The sequence below is a fragment of the Phyllostomus hastatus genome, unplaced genomic scaffold (genome assembly GCF_019186645.2).
Source record: "Phyllostomus hastatus isolate PE091 unplaced genomic scaffold, TTU_PhHast_1.1 phas_scaffold_1066, whole genome shotgun sequence".
NCBI classification, from domain to species: Eukaryota; Metazoa; Chordata; class Mammalia; order Chiroptera; family Phyllostomidae; genus Phyllostomus; species Phyllostomus hastatus.
The window spans coordinates 15,401,288-15,424,149 of NW_025334004.1; the positions used below are offsets into that span (position 1 = coordinate 15,401,288).

Here is a 22,862-nt window from a genome sequence, read left to right on the forward strand (position 1 = left end):
AGAGAGAGAAACATCAATGTGCGGTTGCTGGGGGTCATGGCCTGCAAACCAGGCATGTACCCTGACTGGGAATCGACCCTGCGACACTGGTTTGCAGCCCACGCTCCATCCACTGAGCTATGCCTGCCAGGCGGTTTCCTAACTTTCAGAATGAAGGAATTGGAGTATATAGTCTGTAAAGAAAATTATTTTCAGGGTTTCATACAAAAACCCTAAAAGATCAGATGAGCCAGCTCCTTAACGTGTGCTGCAGAGCATGGGGACCCTCAGGCCTGACCTGCCACCAATGGCGGTGTGGCGGCGGGGCAGGCGGTTTTTTAAGTGTGGCGGGGAGTGGAGAGAAGCTGATCGCCAGTGTATGCTGTCACGGAGAGAAAGAGAAATGGTTTGACCTGATTTGTATCCCCAGGTTTCTCCCGATAAGTCACCCCAGATTCATCCGAACCATCCCGGAGCTGAGCGTTCGGCCGAGGTGAGGGGAACTCCTGCAGCACGGTCTCCTGGAAAGAGCCGTGGGTCTTGGAGGCAGGAGCCTGTGTCCTGGTCTCGGTTCTGCCAGTGTTGTGACTGACCTTGCCTCTCTGTCCGGGTTGACTTACCAGTTTTTCTCTAGTAGAGATATTTGGCTCTTGGAGGGCAGGACTACATGAAAATTAATGTAAAAACTGTATTCAGGGCTTAAGTATCATTTAAAAGCTTGATAGCAGTTCTGTTTGTAGGCATGTAACAAAAAGAAATAATTCTGCTTTCAACCCCGTTTCCTAAATAAACGACACGTAGCCAAGAATGCCTGTTCTCAGGGCGCAGACTGCTACTTGGTGACTGGAATTCTGGGTCATGCTCTAGTGGACTCTGCAGAGGGGTGTTCTAGGAGGGATTCAGTGCAGAGGAGGAGTAGTAGTTGCACGTGGTGGGGAGTCCGGTTTGTGTGGGGACATTTTTTCAGAGGATCTTAAGCATTTCGATCCACGGGCCTGTCTGCTGTGCTTCCTCCATAAAAACAAACAAGCGAAAAACCCCAGCCTTTCCAAACTGATAGGCTGTCTGTGAATGACTGTGGGGATGGCTCTCCCATGGTGTGGGTATTACCTGCCTAGGGCTGTTATGGAAGGGCCTCTTAAGTAGCTTTCAGGGAGTAAGGTTTGGTCCTCGTCCTGAAGGGCTCCAGTGGAGTATTTCTGGGAAGGGTTGTGTCTGAGACAGGGAAATAGCCCTGGAACCCTGAATCCCAAATGCCCACAACATCCTCGGAGCTTGAAGGGAAGCCCCTTAGTTCCGAAACAATGAGATTTGGTGGAGTACACATTCCTGTTTGTTTAATCTCTGGTTTCTCTAGTTTTGTAGGGTTTTTTGTGTCCCCCTCCAGTCTCTTTGTTTTGGGGAGAGAAAAGATACCTCATCATATTAGTCATTTTATAAGTCAGCTTCACCTCTCAGGCATGGTGTCTTGTTTAATTGAGGGTTGAGGTCAAGTAGTTTATTCAAGCTAAGGGTTGATGCCTTAAATGAATGAATACTGCAGGGGAAAATGCACGGCAATCCTGAGTGGCCCTTGCCCCTCCCATTAGCTAACACGGCTGTTGTTGGTCAGTGGTCCACCCTCCTGTGTTGGGAGGCTGTGGTATGAACCCACATGGTGCCACTTGGCTGTGGCAGTGTGGGGGAGCCTGGCCATAGCGCATGGATTGGGCAGGTGGGGGATGGTGGTTGTAGTAACAGAAGGATGGACAGATGAACTTGGGCGCATCTGCCACCTCCTCCCGCACCTGTGTTGTGTTGTTACTTTAATCAAGGCCTCTGAGAAACAACATAGTGTAAATGTGGATTACGGCCATATTTCTCTAATGTCTATGTTTTAAAATACATATTTTGAAGTCAGGTGGAAAAACATTTAATTGATGGTGTCGACTTATTGAGGAAATATAGTCATACTTTTATCCCCCGCTTATATATGCAGATCTTGTGCACAGAATACAGTCTGTGCTAGAGCTGGGTTCAGGGTTACTGGGGGTCACTCGAGATGAGATCCTTCCCAGCCAGTCACTCTTTTGTAGGAGCAGAGTTTAGAGAGCGGAACAGTTCAAGAGTCTTAAAATGTATCTCGAATTCATATTGGTCTCTTAGCATTAATTCAATTAGGCCAACCCTTCTACCCTTCTTTTTTTATTTTTATTTTTGCAGTTTTTCTGTAGGCAGGCAGTTTAAGATCATTTTGGGAAAAGAAAAAGGATAACACACACCTGTTGTGTGTCTATCTTCTTTTTTTGTGGGTTATTCTATTTTTTTGGCTTAAGCAGCAGATACCTGTGTTCTCACAACCCCAAAGGCCCGGGGTCTGAGATAAGGTGGTAGAGGGGTTTGTTCGTCTGAGGCCTCTCACTCGGAGTGACCTCGGAGTGTAGATGGCAGTCTTCCTTCGTCTTCACTGGTCTTCCCTTTGAGCATGTCTGTGTCTCAGTCTCCTCCTTTTCTCTCTTATTGTGTTAAAGATACATAATATAAGTTTACCAGCAGTCTTTAAGTTTATGTCACAGTCTCGTTAACTATATGCACATTATTGCGTGATGGATCGTTCAGACTTCGGCATCTTGGCGTGGCTGAACTCCATACCCAGTGATCAGCTCTCTGCTCCTCCCTCCCCCATCCGCCTCTGCCAGCCAGCCTTCTGCTTACGTTGCTCTGAATCTGACTGTGTGAGATACCTCGCTTAACTAGAGTCCTGCGCAGCCCTTCTGTGACTGGCTTATTTCACTTGGCATCATGTTCTCAAGGTTCACCCATGTTGTAGCATATGGCAGGGGTTTCTTCTTTTTGAGGCCGGACGATGCCCCATTTTGCACACCACATTGTCTTCGTCCGTTCCCCCACTGAGGGGTGCTTAGGCTGCTCCCACGCTTGGCTGTTGTGAGCGATGCCTACAGACACCTCTTTCAGATCCTGTTTCCTTTTTTAACATATATTGGGTTGGCCAAAAAGTTCATTTGTTTTTTCTGTAAGGAGGCTGTGGTAGTGCTTAGATGTCTTTAACTTCATTCGGAATAATTTTGTTAGATTGTTTTTTTGTCACTGAGCTTTGAAATACACCAGGCATATTGGATTAAGGCCTACTCTCATGGCCTCATACTAACATAATTACCTCATTAAATTGCTTGTCTCCCTATGTAGTTGCATTCTCAGGCTCTGGGGTTAGTACTTCAACATAGGGATCTGGGTGGGTGGGGATACAGTTCAGCCCATAACAGGTATTTCAGTGTTGGCTGTGGAGTGAATGCGTTTTTTTAGCCGAACTACAGAAGCGTTCGCTGGGCTGGGTGAGGAGGACGGGAGTTCTGTGACTCCTTTGAGGTAATTTGTGGACTGATAACTTTCAGACCACATCCTCCTGTTGCTTTTCTAAGAAGAATGAGAATCAAGAAAGTGATAATGGTAAGGCAGCATAAGGGACAGAGCCCTCACTTCACCTCCTGGATCAATAGCACAAAATGAATTTAATAGTATCTGCCCTGATTCACACATGAGAGTGCTATCACATTCAGTGAGAGATTATTTGTGAAAGCAGTTCTGCTAACTCTAAAGCGTGGCTCAAGTATTGAGAAAGAAGTGGAATAATTGTGTTTCCTAAAATTGTAAAGATTGTTGTGAGCTACCTACATTATAGCTTGTTGATACTGAGGTGAGTGAAGTGGAAAGGGTTAGCTGTCTTGTGGGTGTTGTGAAACTTCCCCTTTAAGGAGAGAAGCGAGGGTGTATGAGTTGGGCAGTCCTGTACAATCTATCCACGGCCCCTTGGTGGGGGGAGGTGGTGTCAGGCCAGAAGCTTATTGAGAGTTCGGTTGACTCTCCATTGCCTTTCTGCGAACAGCGAGCTGGCGAAGGATGGCCACACTGCTCTCAACACTCACTCCGTCAGCCCTTCGGAGAAGATTAAGCAGTACCAGGCTGGCCAGACTGTGACTTGCTTCTTGAAGAAGGTGAGTAGTGCGGCCTTTGCCTTGTGATGCCGTCCTTTCTCGGAAGGAAAGGAGAAGCTGGAGACAAGGGCTGTTAGCACCAGGCTTTGATTCTGGGTTTGCTCCCATGCTGGTTTGTGGGAGACACTCTAAGGCCTCGCTCCCAGAAAACTTTCTGGCCTAATCAAGGAGCTACGTTTACAGTTTATGAATAGCTAACAAGCAGCTCACAGTTCAACATGTTTATAGGTTAATTATGCAAGATGTAAAGAAAAACACATCATAAAGCAAAATTTACAATAAATGCAGTACTGGATTTTAGACTATTGCCTTTCATAAAGCTCAGAGGTAGAGCAGGAACAATACTGGGTGCCAGGTTGTGCGTCCTAACCGCAGGTGGAACGGGAGTTCCAAACCGGGAAGGGATCAGTGAGAATTGTCCTGGTTGGGACATATGGGAGAGAAAGCAGGCCTGGGCTTGGCCTTGGGGAGTAACTCCTTCATTGTCGCCAGATTCATCTTCCGTAGCCTCTATCTGAGCGTCTCAGTGTTGCTTCATCCCTTTATTCACCTGGGTCTGTAGATGTTCGTGAAGCCTCTGAAGCCCAGTGACTTAGAGTGATATTTAAGGCTCTTCATAATCTGACCTCACGAATCTGGCGTACCGGTCATACTGAAAACCTCCTCTGTCTTTTTCCTTTCTTGTCTTTATTTCTGTACCTGGAGTGCCCTCTACTCCTGTTGCCTACAGTCCCTCAGGGTCCAGCACGTATAACCCTCCCATATTACGAATTCTACACATTCCCATGGCAGATTGCACGTCCTCCATGTTGCCTGCTGCTGTAGTTATTTGCGTACTCACCTGTTCATGTGACCGTCTCCTTGTCAGCAGGGCCTGGCTTGTATTTGTCACTGTCACGCCATGTGCATCGTGGCTGCTTGATAGATGTTTTGTTAAATTGACTTGAAAATTAGGGTGTATGTTCAGTGTAAATAGTGACAGATCAAAGTCTAAATTGATCTAGAAATTAGACATTGGCCCCTCAAGCTTGTTGGCAGTCCTGGGCACTGCTGAGCGTGGTGGAGGCTGCAGAGGTCAAGGGGGTGGGTCCCGCTGCTCAAGAGCCTCTCCAAGGTCCTTCTAGCCTCCCCGTTAGCTGAGCACCAGGAGGGATGCGTGTGCTGCTGGGCTGGCCAAGGCTCTGAGCTGGCCTCTGTGGGGGGCGGAGGGGGCCTGTGAGAAGTGGAGGTTGGGCAGGGCAGTGGGATGCAGGGGAGGATTCCTGTCCCTTGGGAAAGTGTGGAGTTGGGACCCTTTAGGCCCCATGATTTTAAGAGAGTCTGTATTTTAATGAAGGGAAAGAAGACATGCTTGAATCTGTCTTATTCCATGTCTCCACCATTTTTTTCTCCTCAGTACAACGTAGTTAAGAAATGGCTGGAGGTGGAGATAGCTCCAGACATCCGGGGAAGAATTCCCTTGTTGCTCACTTCTCTTAGCTTCAAGGTCAGTGTGCTTGAGCTGCTGGAGGGGAAGCCCAGGCTCCCTCAGCGCGGCTCGGTGTCTGCTGCGTGTTCACTGTGACACGAGGGACCGTGCCCTCACTCAAGGGTTGGTTTGGGAGACACTTGCTATGGAGACTTAAATGCTGTGCGGTGTGGGTAAATGACAGGCCTTCCTTCAAACATCAGAGGAGTTTCCTTGTCCCTCCAGGTTCTGAAACATCCTGATAAGAAGTTTCGGATTGGCCAGGCCCTGAAGGCCACCGTGGTTGGCCCAGATTCCTCCAAGGCCTTCTTGTGTCTCTCGCTCATAGGTGTGGTAATGAATGGTACCTGGTCCGGAAGGGAGGGGGCCAGACGGAGTGGGAAGGGGTCTCCGGTTACTGCCCATGTTGAAGGATGCCTTTGGTGTTAGAGTCCTCAGAAAGCCTAATTAATGTGCATGGCACCTTCTTGGAACTATATTTGCTTTGGAGCTTTACTCTCTGGCCTGTGTTACTGCACTAAATTTACATAGTTAGCTTTTCTCGGTCTCAGCAAGGGCTATCTACCCCATGGCCCTGGGATTTTTGACTACTTGGCAGGGTAACCTGGGTCTTCGTGGTCGTCCTGGTCCCTTCAGTCTAGGAACCCCAGGTCTGGGCAGCCTCCGCCCTCCTCAGCCTGTGTTTGGTCAGCATTCCAGCTTCTTCCTCGGCTCATATCCTCTTCCCTGAAGCAGGTTCATTTTTCTCCCAGGTCCTCACAAGCTTGAAGAGGGGGAGGTGGCCATGGGCCGAGTGGTGAAGGTGACTCCCCACAAGGGGCTGACCGTCTCCTTCCCCTTTGGGAGGATGGGCAGCGTCGGTCTGTTTCACGTGAGCGACTCCTACTCGGAGACACCCCTGGAGGACTTCACCCCGCAGAAGATTGTCAGGTCGGCTCCATTTTCTTCCTCTTTTCAGCTAGTTGTGGGGTTGTGGTTTTTTGCTTTTTTTTTTGTTTTGCTTTGTTTTTTATTTTAATCATAGAGGTAAAATGCAATTATGTACCAGAAAAAAAAATTGCATAGAGAATGAAAACTTCTTTGGTTCTCTTTCTCTCAAACTTTCCGCCATTATTTACTTCGGTTTCTATCTTTCAAGACTTTAACACATATATAAGTATAATTTTCCTTTATATCATATCATATAATACACTATTCAGTAACGTGCTTTTTTCTCATAGCAGTTTATCGTGGATTTTTTTCATTTCCTATGCCAGTGTATCTCAGTCAGCCTTATTCTCTCACCTTCTTTTTAACTCTTCTTTAGTATTCTGTTAATGTGGCTTTTAATCATAATTTATTTTAAAATTTTTTTGCTGACGGACAATAATGTGAATATCTTTGCACATATGTTTCAATGCTGATGTGAAATAAATCCCTAGAAGTAAAATTGGTCAAATGATCTTACACTTTTTGCCCAAGTGACCTTCAGAAGGACTGTGCTGACTTGTGTCCCCGTTGACACCAGGTGTGCCCGGCCATTTCTTGCACCCCCATCAACAGTGCATGTTCTTAGTTTTTGATCCTAGCCATCGAACAGGCGAAACTTGATCTCCCATTTTAGTATGCGCTTCTCATGTTTGCGTGGTAAACATGTTTATGTTTATTGGCTGTTTACATTAGTTCTGTACTTTGCTTGGCCAGGTTGCTTGCTCATTTTTACACTAGAACATTCATTCTTTTAATTAAAAAAAAAGCTGATCTGTAGGTGCTCTCTAGAAAAGGATAGTAACCATTTGCAGTTGAGGGGTGATTTATTTATGAACCTCTTAGATGCGCAGAAAGGAGCCTGCCTCACAGTTTTAAAACCATTTTATAGCCTGAATAAATGAGTGTCGAAGAGGTAGATTTCAGTTTGAGATGACGAAGACTTTCTGAGAATCAGAGCGAACTAACAACAGAGCGGACGCCTTCAGGAGGTGGAGATGGGAAAGTAGTAATTTGCTCTTTACAGCCAGTGTCCTGGCCACCGCCACCTGCCTGAGTTCTCAGTTACCGGCACCTGCCCAAACACTCAGCCACTGACCAGAGCCAAGCCGCGCAGAAGTATGAGAACCTGGGCAGAGCACACAGAGGGGTTAGAGAGAAATCCAGGGTCACTTCTGCTTTTTGTCTCTTGTGGCTTACAGATACAGGTGTGAGTTTTAGCAAAATACTTTTTTAAATCAATTTATTTATAGCCAAACCTAAATAGATATATTTAGTAGCATTCAGGTATGATTCCTTCATCTGGCAGACATGGATAATAAAGTAATTACTTAAGAGTAGACAATCTTGCAAGGTCTTCTCCTTCTTTAGGTTATGATGCTGTGTTACAAAAGGCAGATACCTATTGTGAGGAAAATTTGGACTCTGTAGTTTCTGAGTCCAAATTCTGCTGCTAAATTCTGTACTTTGTGACTCTGGGCTACTAATTGCCACGTTGGATGAGATATGTTTGGAAACCCAACCAAAGAGTAAACCTTGTTACTTCCTGGCAGCCTCCCTAGCTAGCTCAGACCTCACTGCTCGGCTGCCTTGAGTCTGCGAGTGTACCCGGTCGTCCATTGGTCATGGTTCCCTGTGGTCACTGTCTCTCCCCTGAGATCATACGCTCCCAGGACCTGATACAGGGCTGGTCTCGTCTCCTGCATACTTGCCGCATGACTCCGTCTGCTGGGGGGCTCTTGTGTCCCCTCCTTTGATCTTTCCCAGCACCTCCTGGGGTAGGAAGGGGAGGTGGTGTTATTTTTACCTGGCAGACCGGTGATCTGAGGCTCAGGGAAGTGACAGGACTGGTCTGCAGCCCCTCCGCAGGTTTTGAGAAGGAAGAAGAATGGAGCCCATGTCTCCTGTCTCTGCGCTCTTGCCTGCTGGTCAGCCTCGAGGAGAGGAAGCTGAGGCCCTTTGCTGTCCCCTGAGATGCTGAAATGTCAGTATTTTCTTCTCTTTTGCTCTCGTTCCAGGTGTTACGTCCTGTCGGCTGCAGATGAAGTATTGACTTTGTCGCTGCGATCGTCCAGGTGGGCGTCTGTATTAGTGGGACAAGAGCAGGAAAACCCACTTAGAGGACAGAGGAGGGGCCACGTGGATCTGATAATAGTCTTTGGGCTTCCCACCTGTCCTCTCTGCTCGTCCGCCTCATACCTTACTCCCTTTTGGTTCAGAATAGCTGAGGACAGTCAGGTTGCTAGAAGAACCTGTCCGCTAGGCTCTTGTTTCCCAGGGAGAGGTCCAGACAACCAAAGTGGGTATTCAGGTTGCCAGGTGGTGGCCTGCCTGGCGAGGGGAGATGAGTCAGCCCCGGGGTTCCATGGCAGGGGCGAGCATGCCATGAGGGGGGCTGGCCTGAGGTCAGCTTGTTTCTTGGTTAGAAATGGATGCCGATGAGGCCAAGGTTTTAGGTTTGATGCTGGTTCGGCCTCCCCCTGTTTCCGCATAGCCAGCTCACAGATACGTGTCCCCGCTGACGGGACTCCAGGAGAGAGTAGGGCTGCACTCTGTAGCGACAGTTTTCAACCAGTGTGCCACAGGAATTTTTAAAACATGCAGTACCTGCCTATTTAGTCAGGGGCACTGACCTTTTTTCTCTTAGGCTGTCAAATAAAAGAATGACAGCAGCCAACACAATAGCTGTCTGGTATGAATGAATCAAAATTATACCTGTTTTTTGTCAGAATGGCAAAAAATGTATTTTTTGGTGTACCTCAGACTTTTACTAGTTTGTGTCACGAGGTGGAAAAGGTTGAAAATCACAGCTCTATCTTGCTGGCAGGGCCAGAGTCGTATTCTTACCTGTGAGGCCTGCATCGCAGGTCCGCTGCAGGGAGGGTGGGGAAGGGGACTAGAGGTTTGTGTACATGAGCCTTTTCTTCCTTTAGGACAAACCCAGAGACAAAAAGTAAAATAACTGACCCCGAGATCAACTCCATTCGGGACGTTCAGGAGGGGCAGCTCCTGAGGGGCTACGTGCAGTCCGTCCAGCCGCACGGTGTGCTCCTTGGGTGAGTGGCGAGGGGCCTGGGAGGCCGCGCCGGACCGGACCGGAGTGCCCCCTTGGCCTGCCCGGGTCCACGCTCTTCTCTGAAGGGGACGCGAAGGAAGGAGGGTCTATGAGTTTCCGCCGGTTTTTAAAATTCCAAGTTGTTTTTACTTTAAAAAACGTTTTGAATTATTATTCTTATTCGGTGTGTTGGACAAAGAATATGACATGCCCATTTTCAGTTTTAAATACATTTGGGTATTTTTTTAAATTCAATATCTGATCATGATTTGTAAATAAATGTTCTGCAAAGTCACATAATGTGCACGACCACCAGGTAATAGTCTTCTCCGAGGTTGTGTCTCCTCGTGCTCTGCTTGTCTGGACTAGCGGCTTGTGAGTGACACACTGTGCCGCTCTGGGTGGGTGGAAAGTGCCCTCCAGCCACATTTTCACTGTGCCTGGTGGTTTTTCCCGGTTCACAAAGCAAGCCCTTTTTAATCTTTGCTCTTTTAGATTTATTTTTTTATTTTTTAAAATTGATTTTAGAATGGAAGAGGGAAGAGAGAGAGAGAGATTGATTTGTTGTTCCATTTATTTATGTATTCCTTGGTTGGTTCTTGTATGTGCCCTGACTGGGAACTGAACCGTAACCTCAGGGCGATGCTCTAACCAACTAAACTACCCAGCCAGTGCCTCGCTTTGTCCTTTTAAATGCCAAGAACTTACGTCCGCCGTGAATGCAGGGCACGGCTCGGGTCCCTGGGAAAGCGGAAGCCTGGGGCTGTGTTGCATCCGTGACCACTGACCCTCGTCTCTCTTCCGTCAGCCTCGGCCCCTCAGTTGTGGGTGTGGCCCGGTACCCACATGTCTCCCAGTGCAGCCCGTCCCAGAAAGCCCTTTGCGACAGACACCTTCCCGAAGGGAAGCTGCTCACAGCCAAGGTCCTAAGGTAGGTGCCTTCCCGCCCCGCCCCCTTCACCCCTTTCTCTGTGAGCCCTGGAAGGAGATTTAAAGGCCAACTTCAGTAGAAGGGCTTGGGCAGTGGTGGGTGCAAGTGTTCCGGCGAGCGAAGCCCCTTTGTAGCCTTCTACCTCAGCTGGTGGAAGCAGATGCGGAGAAACTTCTCTGCATGGGCACCTGTCGTTGGCGACGAAGTAGGGGAACATCACAGCCGCGCCCTGTATTTTGCTGCGAAGCCTGGGAAATGAGCAGATGGTTCATTCTCAGGCACACTGAGTGGGTTCCAGGCAGGTGGGGCCAGACCAGAAGACCAGGCCGGAGAGGAGAGGGAGGGCTGGGGCTGCTGCTGGTGCCCACTGGGCTTTTCCGCCGTCTTCCTCGTCCACCCTCTCTCTTCCTGTCCTATAGCGTGAACCAGCAGAAGAACCTGGTGGAGCTGTCGTTCCTCCCCAGCCACACGGGGAAGCCGGACGTGTTTCCCGCCCCCCCAGGACAGCCACTGCCAGAGCAAGGGGAGAGGCAAGGAGAGGCAGAGGAGAGAGATCACAGAGGGGAGGGTGGGAAGGAGAGGAAGAGGAAGAACCAGGAAAGGAAAGAGAAGAGGGAGCGGAAGCAGCAGGAGGAGGTGCGGATGCCTAGCAAAGAGAAGAAAGAGCCTCATCAGCCACAGGTGAAGAAGCAGGGCAAGCGGCCGCGCCTGGAGCCCAGAAGCGAGCAGGTACGTCCCCAGGGAGGACGGCCTCCCCTGCTGCGGAAAGCAGAGCGATTCAGGAGCCAGCCGGGCAGCTGCCCTGCCTTCCCTTGAACTGAGAACGGTGTGAGTCTGGCGGCTGGACACGGGGTGGTGCCAGGGGAGATGGAAGGGGAGGCATTGCCCTGGGCTGCCCAAGGGGGCTCCTGGGCAAGGAGGGCGGCTCAGCATTTTCCCACCTGTCATGTCTCAGGAGGGGGTAAGCAAGAAGCAGAAGAAAGGCGCTCCATCGGAGGAGGACGACAGTGGTGTGGAAGTGTATTACCGGGAAGGAGAAGAGGAGATTGAAGAGAGGAGTGTGCTGCCCAAGGTGAGGGGCGGCCTTGAACGTGGGCATGCTGGGGGCGGGCAGTCCTTGACTCCTGCCTAAGAGCCAGGCGCTCTGGCACCATCCTCTTTCTCTATTTCTGTAGGAAGAGATGGGGCTGCTGGTGTCTTCCATTGGCCATGAGCTCCCTGAAGACAGGGACCCTGTCTTACCCCTAGAGTCGGTTGCATAAAATTAATTGTGATCAGATTAAAGTCTAGTTTATTGAGTGAAACAGAATTAAATTAGTGGGTGGGTAGGTAAAGAGGAGGCTCAGCACCCCTGAGCCCGAGTGCCCCTCTGCCAAGTCAGAACCGTGCTGCGTGAGCTGCAGACTCGGGGTGGGAGGGCCTCCCAGACTTGGGCGTCGTGTTCCTTCCCCCTCAGAACGCGTGTCGTGTCCCTGCCCAGCCTGCCTGTTGCTTTATACAGTACATGTTATTGTGTGCGTGCGCGCACACACACAAATGCATACATGTATTTTTAAAGTCTGTTCCTAAATGGATTTATTTACAAAGAAAATGTTTTTGTCACGACTGTAAATTTCCTGGGTGGACTGGGGCCTGGCCTGGCCCTGGGATGGGGGAAGAGGCTCTCTGAGCGTGGCGGGGGTCCCTGTTCCTCCTGGTGGGTGGGGTGGGGAAGAGGGAGCTGCCTGAGCTGAGTGCTTTCCTCACACACCTCCGTGACCCTCCAGGAGAAGCAGACCAGACCCGCAGAATTGCCCCGGCTGCAGCTGTCTTCCGGCTTCGTGTGGGACGTGGGGCTGGACTCTCTGACCCCGGCCTTGCCGCCTCAAGGAGAGAGCTCAGACAGCGAGGAGGACGAGAAGCCACAGCAAGCCACGGTGTCGCATTTTGCAGAGCTTTGTCCTTCTTGCAGGGACCTCCTGGTGCCAGTCTCCTGTGCTTTGTGCACAGCCTGTGGGTGTCTCTTCTGGCAGGGTGGGGCATCCTCAGGCCAGGGAGTATTTATAGAGCTTGTAGCCCGCCCTGCCACCTCTTGGCTTCTATCACAGGCCTTCCCAGGGCCTGAGGAGCTGATTACTCATTTTTTTTTACCTTTTATAGAAGAAAAAAAGCAAGAAGGAAAGGGAGTTGGAGAAGCAGAAGGCAGAGAAAGAGCTGTCCCGCATTGAGGAGGCGCTGATGGATCCTGGGCAGCAGCCAGAGTCAGCAGATGATTTTGATCGACTGGTGCTGAGCTCCCCCAACAGCTCCATCCTGTGGCTGCAGTACATGGCCTTCCACCTGCAGGCCACGGAGATCGAGAAGGCCCGGGCCGTGGCTGAGAGGGCTCTCAAGACCATCTCCTTCAGGTCTGGGATTTGTGCCCCCCACCCCCACTTTAGGGTGGGGCCTTATGACAGGAAGGGCCATACCTTCCCAGGTTACAGGGCTAGCCACCTGTGGGTCATTTTCTCTTCAGGCTGACAGCAGTTGGGGTGACTGCCACCAGGGGCCCCCAGGGGTTCCCAGTCTCTTGTAGCTATGCCATCTGTGAAAGAGATCTGCTCATTTATATTTTATAGTCCTCTTCACTGAAACAGCTAAGGGTCACATTTACAAGAGTCCCTAACTTGGACAAAGGTCCCAGCAAGTAGAATAGGGAACACAGCTTCCCACATACCTGGGGGGAAACCCTGTAGGCGGCCATTTTCCAGGCAGAGAGTAGAATGACTTTCCCGAAGGCTGATGAAGAGGAATGGCGATCCTTTAGTTCATGCTCTTAGTTTGGGGAGAGAATCAGACCAGAGATCCTGCTCCTTCCAGCTCACATCTCAGGCCACTTTGAGATTTGGTAGGTTTCCTCCCCGGGAATGGAGGTAGAGCCAGGTAGAGCCTCTGTCTGGGAGCCGCAGACCTGGCAGGCAGGGGGTTGGGGTTCTTGCTGCTGTGTGAGCCGCACGGAACAGGGCCTCTCGGTGCCTGCACTTGAGGGAGGGAACTGAGGGCGTGGATGGAGCCTGGGGAGGAGGATGGAGTTCCCATCGACATGCCCGGAATGGAGTGAGGGGCCCTTTGGGCTGAGACGGTGGAGCTCACGGGCCGACCACTCTTCCTCCAGAGAGGAACAGGAGAAGCTGAATGTGTGGGTGGCCCTGCTGAACCTAGAAAACATGTACGGCTCTCAGGAGTCGCTGACCAAGGTCTTCGAGCGGGCTGTGCAATACAACGAGCCTCTCAAGGTCTTTCTCCAGCTGGCCGACATCTACACCAAGTCACAGAAATTCCAGGTAGGAGTCTGGGCCAGCTGGCCCGTGGCTGGAGCATCCCCGGCCCTCAGAAACTGACTCCTGGGGGGCACAGAGGCAGCAGGGAGGAATCCCCACATTGTGGACCCAGTTCTAGCCTCAGGACCTCCGTGCGGGCACAGGATCAGTAGGGAGACTCCCCATCTCTGTGAGCAGTAGCTGGGGTTGGGCCTGGGTAGTGATCAGAGTCTGTGAGCCCGAGTCTGCCTTCTCACAAGTGGAGCTGTAGCCCCCTCTGTCATATCACACGTTGCTCAGCTTGCCGTGGCTTTCCCACAGGAAGCTGGGGAGCTCTACAACCGGATGCTGAAGCGTTTCCGGCAGGAGAAAGCTGTCTGGATCAAATACGGTGCCTTCCTTCTGCGGAGGGGCCAGGCCGGGGCCAGTCACCGGGCGATGCAGCGAGCCCTTGAGTGCCTGCCTAAAAAAGAGCGTGAGTGCCTCGTCCCACCTCTGGGTCCAGTCCCCGAGCACACCCGGCTCTCCTATGTGGGCATAGGGATTGCTGGTCCCCTCATCTGTGGGTGGTGGTGGGAAGCCTTGTCAAGGTTATATACCTATCTGTGTTTCTGTGATTATGTGCTCATGAACAATGCACAGTGCATTTCAAGAACTGAGCTCGGAAGATGGAGGAACAAAAAGCAGTCAGCACTCATTCTGTTGCCCCTGTGCCCCAGAGCAGGCTGTGCGCAGTGGGAGCCATAGATCAGTGCCCATCTGTGTGTTTGGCTCTGAATCTGCCCCACTGCCTGTCTCGTTGCCTGTGCCTTGGGACAGGAGAGCAGGGAGTTGGGAGCCAAACTCAGTCCCTGCAGCACATTGTGTTGTGGGGGGTCTGTCTGCTTTGTGGGCCTGAGCTGTCCTCTCCCTGCAGACGTGGACGTGATCTCCAAGTTCGCCCAGCTTGAGTTCCAGCTGGGCGATGCGGAGCGGGCCAAAGCCATTTTCGAGAACACACTGAGCACCTACCCGAAGCGCACAGATGTCTGGTCGGTCTACATCGACATGACCATCAAGCACGGCAGCCAGAAGGAAGTCCGGTGAGAGGGGCAGACAGAGAGGGGCTGAATTCCCTGTGGGGGCCTGGGGACACTGGCCAAGTGGATGACTTCTAGCAGCCACAGCAGCTCCCAGCATCCTCGCTGTCTTACTGTATCTGTAAAAACAGCTTTGACGAGACATATCAGTCCTGCGGCATTCCCTTTTCCAACTTCTCTTTCTGCCTCGGGGCCAGCCTCTAGTCAGTACCTGAAACCTGGTGGGAGATACCCGGCCCTGGCCTGGGGGCCGGAGTCTTGTGTTTCCCTCATAGTTAACACTGTTAGCCAGCCAGAGCCTGGCTCTGACCGTAGAGAACGTTCCCAGGCACACTCTCACTGTTGTCTGCCAGCATCCCCGCGGGCAGGGAGGGTTCGAGAAGGGCAGGCTGCGGGCGGGAAAGGGCCTCACCCAAGCCCCTCAGTGAGTTTTCAAGTGAGCTCTCCCACAGGTGCATATCTCACGTGGGTCCCGTCCCAGCAGCTCTGTCCCGATTCACCCTGTGCCTTCGGGCCGGTAGGTCCTTCAGCGTCTGGGTGTCTGAGCGCTCACCTGGAAGTCAGGGGGTGGCATCCCTCCCCCAGGGGGCGTGGTGGACGTTCACGGCGGTGGCGAACATGAAGGTGTACGTGGGAACGCTGCATGGGACAGGGCCTGCTCCAGAGCCCGCGAGCAAGCAGGGAAGGTTAGCCAGGAGCCGTGTGGCGGGGACCGAGAGACAGATGCAGCCCTGCTCTTCCTCACAGGGACATCTTCGAGCGGGTCATTCACCTGAGTCTGGCCCCTAAGCGGATGAAATTCTTCTTCAAGCGCTACCTGGACTACGAGAAGCAGCATGGCACCGAGAAGGATGTGCAGGCAGTGAAGGCCAAGGCCCTGGACTACGTGGAGGCCAAGAGCTCCGTGCTGGAGGACTAGCGGCGGGTGGGCTCGCACGGCCACGGGCCGAGGTGCGCCAGGCTGGCCGAGCCTCAGGCTCCCAGCAGTTGAAAACTGTGTTGCCTGGGACTCTATTTAAGTGCTGTTTTTTCTGCAGCGTCCTTGGAGTAATCCTGTTAGGATAAAAGGGCATTTGAGATTTCTTATAAATTCCTCTTTATTATTTTGTTCAAAGTGGCAACTTCATCTTTTTCCTCATCTAAGACTGCTCAGTGGTTGCAGGCTCCAGGAAAGCCGAGGGTTTCTCCTTTGGGGTGTTCTTGGGGGGTGGGGGGCAAAAACGGGAGGGCTGACCATTGGTGGTCAAGGTCCCTCTCTGGGCTGGGCAGGCTCTTGGGCCAGTCAGAGGGTGTCAGCGGGGCCCAGGGAGTAGGCCCGCCCCTCAGATCTCTGAGTCTCCGGCACTCTGTTGGCCTCAGCTCAGCTCGGCCTTCGTGTAGGCCCTGAGCTGGGGCAGAAGGACACAGGCACAGCCCAGGAAGGGTATTGGGGAAGCTGGGCACCTGAGAGGAAAACCACCCGATGCTGACATCTTCTCTCAGCCCACCAGGGTCAGGTGACCCCACCTCCCCAAACTGGCCCCTCACGTGTGACATGGGGTTAAAACGTCCTCTCTGGAAGGGTTTTGCCGTGACATGGGAGCATGTACGTTGTATGCTGCCTGGCAGCTCAGAGGCTCAGTGAGGACCTAGACTGGGGTGCTGTGTGTGGCTTTGGGGAGAGCCTCGTGTTTCTCTATGTGCCTTCTAGCTCCTCTGGGGAGAGGTGGCGGGGCAGAGGGCACCGACTGACTGGATGGTGATTCCTTGAGTCCTGAGGGAGAGGAGACCACACGCTCGCCACACCCACACCTCCCTTGTGCAATTCCCAGAAGGTCTCCCTGCATCATTTGTTAAGTAACCATCCTGCATGTTCCAGAGTGCTCAGAGACCAGCGCAGACCCAACTAGCTGCAGCCGGTTGTTTTTCAGCTTGGTCTTAAGAGAGTTAAAAAATGTTCTCTGGCAGAGTTTAAGTGTCCTCGAGAGCTAGAGAGCTTCTCCATGGGCCATGACTGAGTCGTGTGCCAGGAAGCAGGACCGGGACAGGGAAGGGCAGGGAAGGTTTTGGGGAGGCGGTCAGGCAGGGACGGGCGTGGGCGGGAGGAGAAGCCAGGCTGGCCGGGTTCTTGGTTGTTAGCACTAGGTTTCGAGAACTAGTCTCCTTCACTGAGAGCAGGATCTTCTGACGCAAGGGATTGAAGCTGAGCTTCCCCGTGAGAGTGGCCAGGCCCCCCTGTGCCCTCAGAGCACATCAGATAATGACTGAGTCCAGCTGCTAAGAGACCGTCAGCCCCAGAGCTTTCCCGTGTGCGGGAACACTTGCTCTCCCGCTCCCGTGCCCGCCCTTCTGTCCGCTTCGGTCCTGCCCAGGGTCTCTGTGCCCTCCCTCCCATGGGAGATGGGATTTTTTTTTTTTAATTCTCACCAGAGAACATTTTTTTCCCTTTGCTTTTAGAGAGAGGAAAAGGGAGACACATTGATGAGAGAGAGAGGCGTCAATTAGTTGCCTCCTACATGCGCTCAGACCAGGGATCAGCCCCTGGACTGGGGATCTACACGCCTGTGCCCTGACTGGGAACTGAGCTCGCAACTTTTCGGTTATGGGACAACATCCAGCCAACCGAGCCACACTGGCCAGGGCAGGAGATAGGATTTAGACCCGTCCCTGTGACCACCAATCGGCCGTGGCATGGTCCATCCCATTATGCACACACCAAGCGAGTCCTTTCTACTCAGAAAACTTTTATCAAAAGTGTAAATATATAAAACAAAGCCAGTAGCGTATATTGAATTCAGGGCAGCCTCCCAGCTGAGCACTACTGAGCTGGGTGTCCTGTGAGGTTAGACACGAGTCAACTGCATGACATCCTACACAGTGAGCCTACCCTACTGGTGACTCATTGTCACCTGGCTCTGCTGGCCAGGGCTTCTCGGCCTTGGAGTCCCGCCAGGAAAAGGACATCCACACCACAGTTCAGAGAAAGGGTCTTTCCTCCAAAGCTGTTGAGCAGGCGGCTGGTGGCAGTAGGAGAGGGGATTCCTTCAGGTCTGAGGGCCTTCCTGTCGGCGCGGACCACACTGTGTACAAGCGCTGTCCTCTGTCCCCAGATCACTTTGTTTCTTTCTCTTGGCCTATTTTCCCAAAAAGTTGTAGTTTAAAAAAAAATGTTCTCTTGCTGCTGTGAGCAGGCGGTGGGGTGCAGGGTTGGACTGAGGACTGTCACTTGCAGAGGCTGGGAACCGGGCCCTTAGGAGACGAGCAGGGCCATCTCCACGTTGTCCGGGGCTGTGCCGTTGCCCGGCAGACCCTGGGCCCACTTGTGCAGGCGGCTGTAGAGCGGCAGGCCCTGCTTCTCACGGTACAGATAGACGCCGGTGATGGCGTTCCACTGCGGCCGCGGCTGTGTGCCTTCCACGGGGAACTTGGCCGTCAACTCCTCATCCTCCTTGCTGAGCGCCACGAAGCCGAAGAAGCGGCGCACGTTGTTGGCGGCCAGCACCCTCGCGTGCACCTCGGCGGTGCGCTGGAAGAGCTGGTCCTCGTTGTTGCGGTACTGCTCCCAGTAGGCCTCCTGGCGGTAGCTGAGCGGCGAGCAGTAATGCTTGAGGCACTTGGTCAGGAACACCAGGATGGCCACCACGCCGATGAGCAGCCACCCAAAGAGCTGGCCACAGAGGGAGCAGGGTTGAGGAGGGGCAAATGGCTGCCTGGACCCTCACCCACCCAGGATGAGGTAGAGGTGGGCTGGGCTGACCCTGGACCTTAGAACTGGCTCAAGATTCTGATTCTGCTTCTGGAAGGGAAGCAGGCCCTTCTGGCTGTGATTGCACTGGGTTTTCCTCACTTGAACCCACACCTTCTCTGTTCTTAGACTTTGCCTCCCACATTTTCTGCCATTTCTTTAGCTGCAGCCCTGCCACCCCCTCTTTGCATCATCCCACCACATGGAAATCCAGCTCCAAGTGCCAGGCTCAGCCCAGATGCCACCGCCAGGAAGCAATCCTGCCTTCCCTGAGTCCCCCATGGCCTGGTCTTACATCACTGCTCTCTGCCCATGTGCTTGTCTCAACTCTCGCTGGCGTGTGAGTCTGTGGCGGGCTAGGCAGCCGGGCTCATCTTTGTTTCCCTATTCGTTCTGGCAGACATCTGTGGCTTTTAATCACCAAATTTTATTTCTGTGTCTTCCATCTCCTTCGGTGCTACCTCCAGCCCTGCTTTTCTCTCTCTGTGTTCCTCACGGACCCCAGAGACTTTAAAAGTCTCGTGCTCCTCCCTGACTCTACCTCAACGCCTGCTTCTCTAAGTCAGTGCTTCCAGCTCAGCTTTTCCATTTCTGCCCAGATCTCTGCCCTTGGCCTTCTCTCCCCCGACCAGCCTTCACTCCCTCAGAACCAAGCCAAGGCTGAGGCTGGGATCAGGGCAGCAGCTGCTGTTTCCTGACTCGAGGCCTCTTCCTGGCCCAAAGGCCTCCCCTTATGTCAGCAGGGCCTGAGGCTGATTCACAGCTGGCAGGGGCTCTTCCGGGGATAGGAACGTGCTCGTCCCTGAAGCCAGACGCACCCCGCTGTCAACTCAGGGCCCTTAGCAAACGTTTCCTAGGCTCACAGGGGTTGGTTTGTGCTCATTCTGGCTGGAGTGATGGGCTTAAGGCTCAGTCTGAGCCAGAAGAATATTCCTTTAACATTTAAAACTCTTATTTGGCACTGGAATTGTCCCTTGTCCCATCAGACACTAACCCCTAGGTTACACAGCTCTGATACCTGAGGCTGATAATCTAGTGCTTTCGTGGATCCAGCCACACTTAGGAAAGAAGAGCTTCCTTTTGCACAGCCTTACCTGGGACTCGTACTTGAGCCTGCGAGTGACCTCCTCCCGGAAGCCCGACAGGTTGGCGGGGCCCTCCCCGCAAGGGAACCTGGCCAGGATTTCTGTGGCATGGGCTGGTGGGAAGCCTTCTCCAGCCGTGAGTGAGGAGGGGTCCACAAACTCACTGAGAGCACAGACGTAGGCCTCGCCCCGCAGCAGGGAGATGACAGACCAGGTGACCGGGGCCACGGCCGCGCGGCCCACGATGGAACTTAGAAGGAGGAAGTTGGCAGCGGCCGAGCAGTTCTTGGTTCTCCGGTACTGGCACTCAGTAACTAGGTTCCAGGTGTGGTTGTTGAGGATGACACCGATGAGGAAGAGTGCGAGGGCAGGCACGCCAATGGCCGTCAACCCGTACAGGTAGTTCCTGGCTGGTGAGCAAGGGCAGTGGAAAGCCACCACAGAGAAGAGCTCCTGGCTGCCCACTGTGCCCAGTGCCACCAGCCCATTGAAAATCATCACGTCCTTGCTTTTGAAGAAGAGCGATAGAAAGCGGAAGTTCTCGGCGATCAGGGCTGCCATGCTGAGGGGTCAGCTGGGAGACCAACTGCAGGGGTGGGGACAGGCTGCTGATGGATGGTGCCTGGCGAGGCTAGGGAGGAGTGCAGGCAGGCAGGCACCAGAGGGCAGGGCGAGGTCTGGTCATTGTATCACCTGGAGTGGCTGGCCTGGTGCTCCCTGCGGAATGGGAGATTACTGAGAAATGTCTGCACCTGCAAGCAGACAGAGGGGACCTCGTGTGGCCAGGCAGGTGAGAAAGGAAGGAGGCCCGGGAGGAATGATGACAGCCACATTTCACTGAGCTCCTACTGTGTGTCGGGTGCTTTACAGCCCTTATTCCCCAGCCTCCTGATCCACAGTGAGCTGCATATACCCCTCGTGTCCCCACAGGAGGTAGGGGCTCCCCAGGGTGAGTGGCTGAGAGTCAAGCTCAGGTCCATCAGCCTCAGACACCTGGGTCATGTTGCCACCATAGGATCCTCCAGATGGGGTTAGGGATGACCCTGTGGCGGCAAGGATGTGGGATGTCGACTGGCTTTCTCTCTGGGGTTCCAGGCAGTGCTGATAGGCTGAGGAAGCCAGGGCTGTGACCTCAAGGCTTCTAGCCCCAGGGGAGGAAGAAGGTGGTGGACCTGCTCGTCATCCCTGCAGCTCATAAGAACCTTTTCCTTTCGGAGATCTCAGGCTCTGGACTGGGTTAGGGGATCCTGATCCTCAGCATACATCATGACTTTTCTCTGGGCCTCAGTGTCCTCGCCTATGAAAAGGGCACAGATCATTCTGGCCCTTGCCCTCCTCTTAGGAATGCTGGAGGGAAAAGAAAGGGAGTAAACAATGGCCGATAACTGTCCTACATGTGACATGGGACCCTTTGTACCTCAACTTCTCTCACCCTGTTGAGTCACCAGGGTGACTGACAGAGGTGAGGGAGGCTGGGATGCTTCTCCTTCCTGCAGATACCAGGCAGCTGAGGCCTAGCGAGGTAAAGTACCTTGCTGGGGGCCATTCAGATGTGGAGCCACAACCTCGGGAGACTTGGAAAATGGACCAGGGCAAGTCCAGCTCAGTGAGTTCGCCATTGCTCTGTGCCCATCTGTGAGAGCCCTGGTGAACCTCTCCTTGCTCACCCATTACCCTCTTCCCTACCCAGCAGCCCTGTCCCACCCAGCAGCACTGGCAGCCTGCCTGAAAGTGGCTGAGGCCTGGGCCCAGCTCCCTTTGAAGGCTCCACCCACACAAGCCAAAGACAGCCCAGGGCGAGGCCCCATGCGCCCTCCTCCCCTTCCCTGGGATAAAAGTCCGTGGACCAGAGAAAGCCAGGGAGTGGGGGGGAGGGGTGGGTAGCTAACAAAGATAAGGAGGTTTGCCCATGTTTCCTACCATGCTTCCGCTCTACACCACCACCCAGTCCCGGTGTCTGCCTCGGCTGTCCAATGGGCCCGGGCAGAGCTGGCCGACCACGTGAGGTATCAGGAGATGGAGGCAGAGGATGGTTCTAAGTCTCCCCAAATCACAGCCCGGGGCCCCCAGCCTCACTCTCTGGAAAAGGGAGTTTGTAATATTGCTGGGTTTGAATGGGTTAAAAGAAGTCGCTTCTCCCCTTCCCTCTTCTGCTCTCGGTTTCTAATGAGTTCCCTGTGGGTGGCTCTGGGTTTATAAACTGCACGCAGTTGGGTACAAGATACTGGAACACTGGTGGGCAGAAGAGGGACCAGGCCAGTGTCGGGAGACCGCTGGTCTTGCCTCCAAGGCTGGGCGTGGGACCTCCAAGTCAGGACAGGAGACAGGCGACTGGGAGAGGGGCAAGGCTAGCCCCTGCCTGCAGTGGGGGGCCTCAGCTAGGGGCCTCTCTCTCTCTGGGAGACCCTCCCATGCTCCCCTGTCCCCACACAGTCCAGGGAGGGGCCCTTCCTTACCAGGGGCCTGTGCGGGCACCAGTGGCTTTGGCCTCCTCAGGCAGGGCTGTCTCTCCCAGTGGCTCTCAGACATCCGAGCTGGGGTGGGGCAGCTGTTCCACCCGACGTGCCCCTCTCCGGTGACTGTGCCCTCCAAGGGCTCCCTCCTGCTTTTCTCCTGCACAGGAGCAGAGCCGGTGGCGTCCTCAGGCAAGTTTAACTCCAGGGAAGAGGAGAAAACCGCGGGATGGAACTTGCATGCCGGCCAGTGGAAAACATCCCCCGCACCAGGCTGGGGAGGGCGGAGCAGCAGAGGGCGGCGCGGAGGAGAGGAAGTTGGGGCGCCTGTTCAGCAGCCCTCCGCCGGCCGGCGCCTGGCTCTGCTTGCCTTCCCCAGCAGAGCTGCTGCGATCTACAGCAGTGGGACTGGTTGGGGGCCAGGCAGGGGGCCTTCCGGAGAGCTGGCCTGGGGCCGCCCTCCTGGCCAATTTCAAGAGCAGTGCCCGTGCTTGACAATGCACCCCTCCACTCGGAAGGACAGAAGCTGCTGGAACAAAACCTCAGCAGAGTTAGGGCAGATCTGCCATCAGACTGAAGCTGACCCATTGCAGGACACACAAGGCTAGTCCTTCCCCTTCCCCCCACCCTACCCCCACCTTGCACCCCCATCCCCACCCCTACCCTCCGGCCCCATCCCCACCCCTCTTCTGGCCCTTCTTCAGCCACTGGCTGGACAAACCCTTGCCCAGCTGGCATCTTCTATCCAGTCTTCAGCTAACTCCTCAGGTACCGCTTCGATCTCAGAGGACTGATGATTGAATTCTGGAGTCAGGGATTCTCTGAGGTCCTGTGGGCACCATTCAGACT

The 22,862-nt window shown here is 53.4% G+C and overlaps 2 protein-coding genes across 3 annotated transcripts in view; one reads left to right on the forward strand and one right to left on the reverse strand.

Moving 5' to 3' along the window:
* The window catches only part of PDCD11 (programmed cell death 11), a 39,219-nt gene extending 23,354 nt beyond the window's left edge, over nt 1–15,865 (forward strand). Inside the window, exons 21-36 of the mRNA XM_045853932.1 lie at nt 410–472; nt 3,863–3,971; nt 5,368–5,457; nt 5,665–5,767; nt 6,192–6,369; nt 8,424–8,480; nt 9,339–9,461; nt 10,269–10,391; nt 10,811–11,120; nt 11,347–11,463; nt 12,158–12,307; nt 12,531–12,778; nt 13,528–13,696; nt 13,994–14,147; nt 14,589–14,754; nt 15,499–15,865. Coding sequence (XP_045709888.1) covers nt 410–472; nt 3,863–3,971; nt 5,368–5,457; nt 5,665–5,767; nt 6,192–6,369; nt 8,424–8,480; nt 9,339–9,461; nt 10,269–10,391; nt 10,811–11,120; nt 11,347–11,463; nt 12,158–12,307; nt 12,531–12,778; nt 13,528–13,696; nt 13,994–14,147; nt 14,589–14,754; nt 15,499–15,670 — 2,332 coding nt within the window. The 3' untranslated portion in view covers nt 15,671–15,865. The remainder of the gene's footprint in view (nt 1–409; nt 473–3,862; nt 3,972–5,367; nt 5,458–5,664; nt 5,768–6,191; nt 6,370–8,423; nt 8,481–9,338; nt 9,462–10,268; nt 10,392–10,810; nt 11,121–11,346; nt 11,464–12,157; nt 12,308–12,530; nt 12,779–13,527; nt 13,697–13,993; nt 14,148–14,588; nt 14,755–15,498) is intronic.
* A 1,592-nt stretch (nt 15,866–17,457) lies between these two features.
* Nucleotides 17,458–22,320, reverse strand: CALHM2 (calcium homeostasis modulator family member 2). 2 transcript variants are annotated; one of them, XM_045853934.1, is made up of 3 exons: nt 22,017–22,320; nt 19,570–20,312; nt 17,458–18,397 (listed from the first exon to the last, which is right to left on the reverse strand). In XM_045853934.1, the coding sequence occupies exons 2-3, from the start codon at nt 20,119–20,121 to the stop codon at nt 17,981–17,983; spliced, it is 969 nt and encodes a 322-aa protein (XP_045709890.1). In that variant the 5' UTR covers nt 20,122–20,312; nt 22,017–22,320; the 3' UTR covers nt 17,458–17,980. The 2 variants fall into 2 exon arrangements, with proteins under 2 accessions (XP_045709890.1, XP_045709889.1); XM_045853933.1 differs by having other exon boundaries at nt 19,570–20,277; nt 22,017–22,314.
* Between the last annotated feature and the right edge of the window lie 542 nt (nt 22,321–22,862).

What these genes read in the sequence shown, in the direction of transcription:
- CALHM2 (XM_045853934.1), bottom strand. Translation starts at nt 20,121, where the DNA reads ATGGCAGCCCTGATCGCCGAGAACTTCCGCTTTCTATCGCTCTTCTTC. An exon ending in GGCTCAAGTACGAGTCCCAG is followed by an intron (nt 18,398 to 19,569) that starts GTAAGGCTGTGC and finishes CTCTGTGGCCAG; the next exon opens with CTCTTTGGGTGGCTGCTCAT.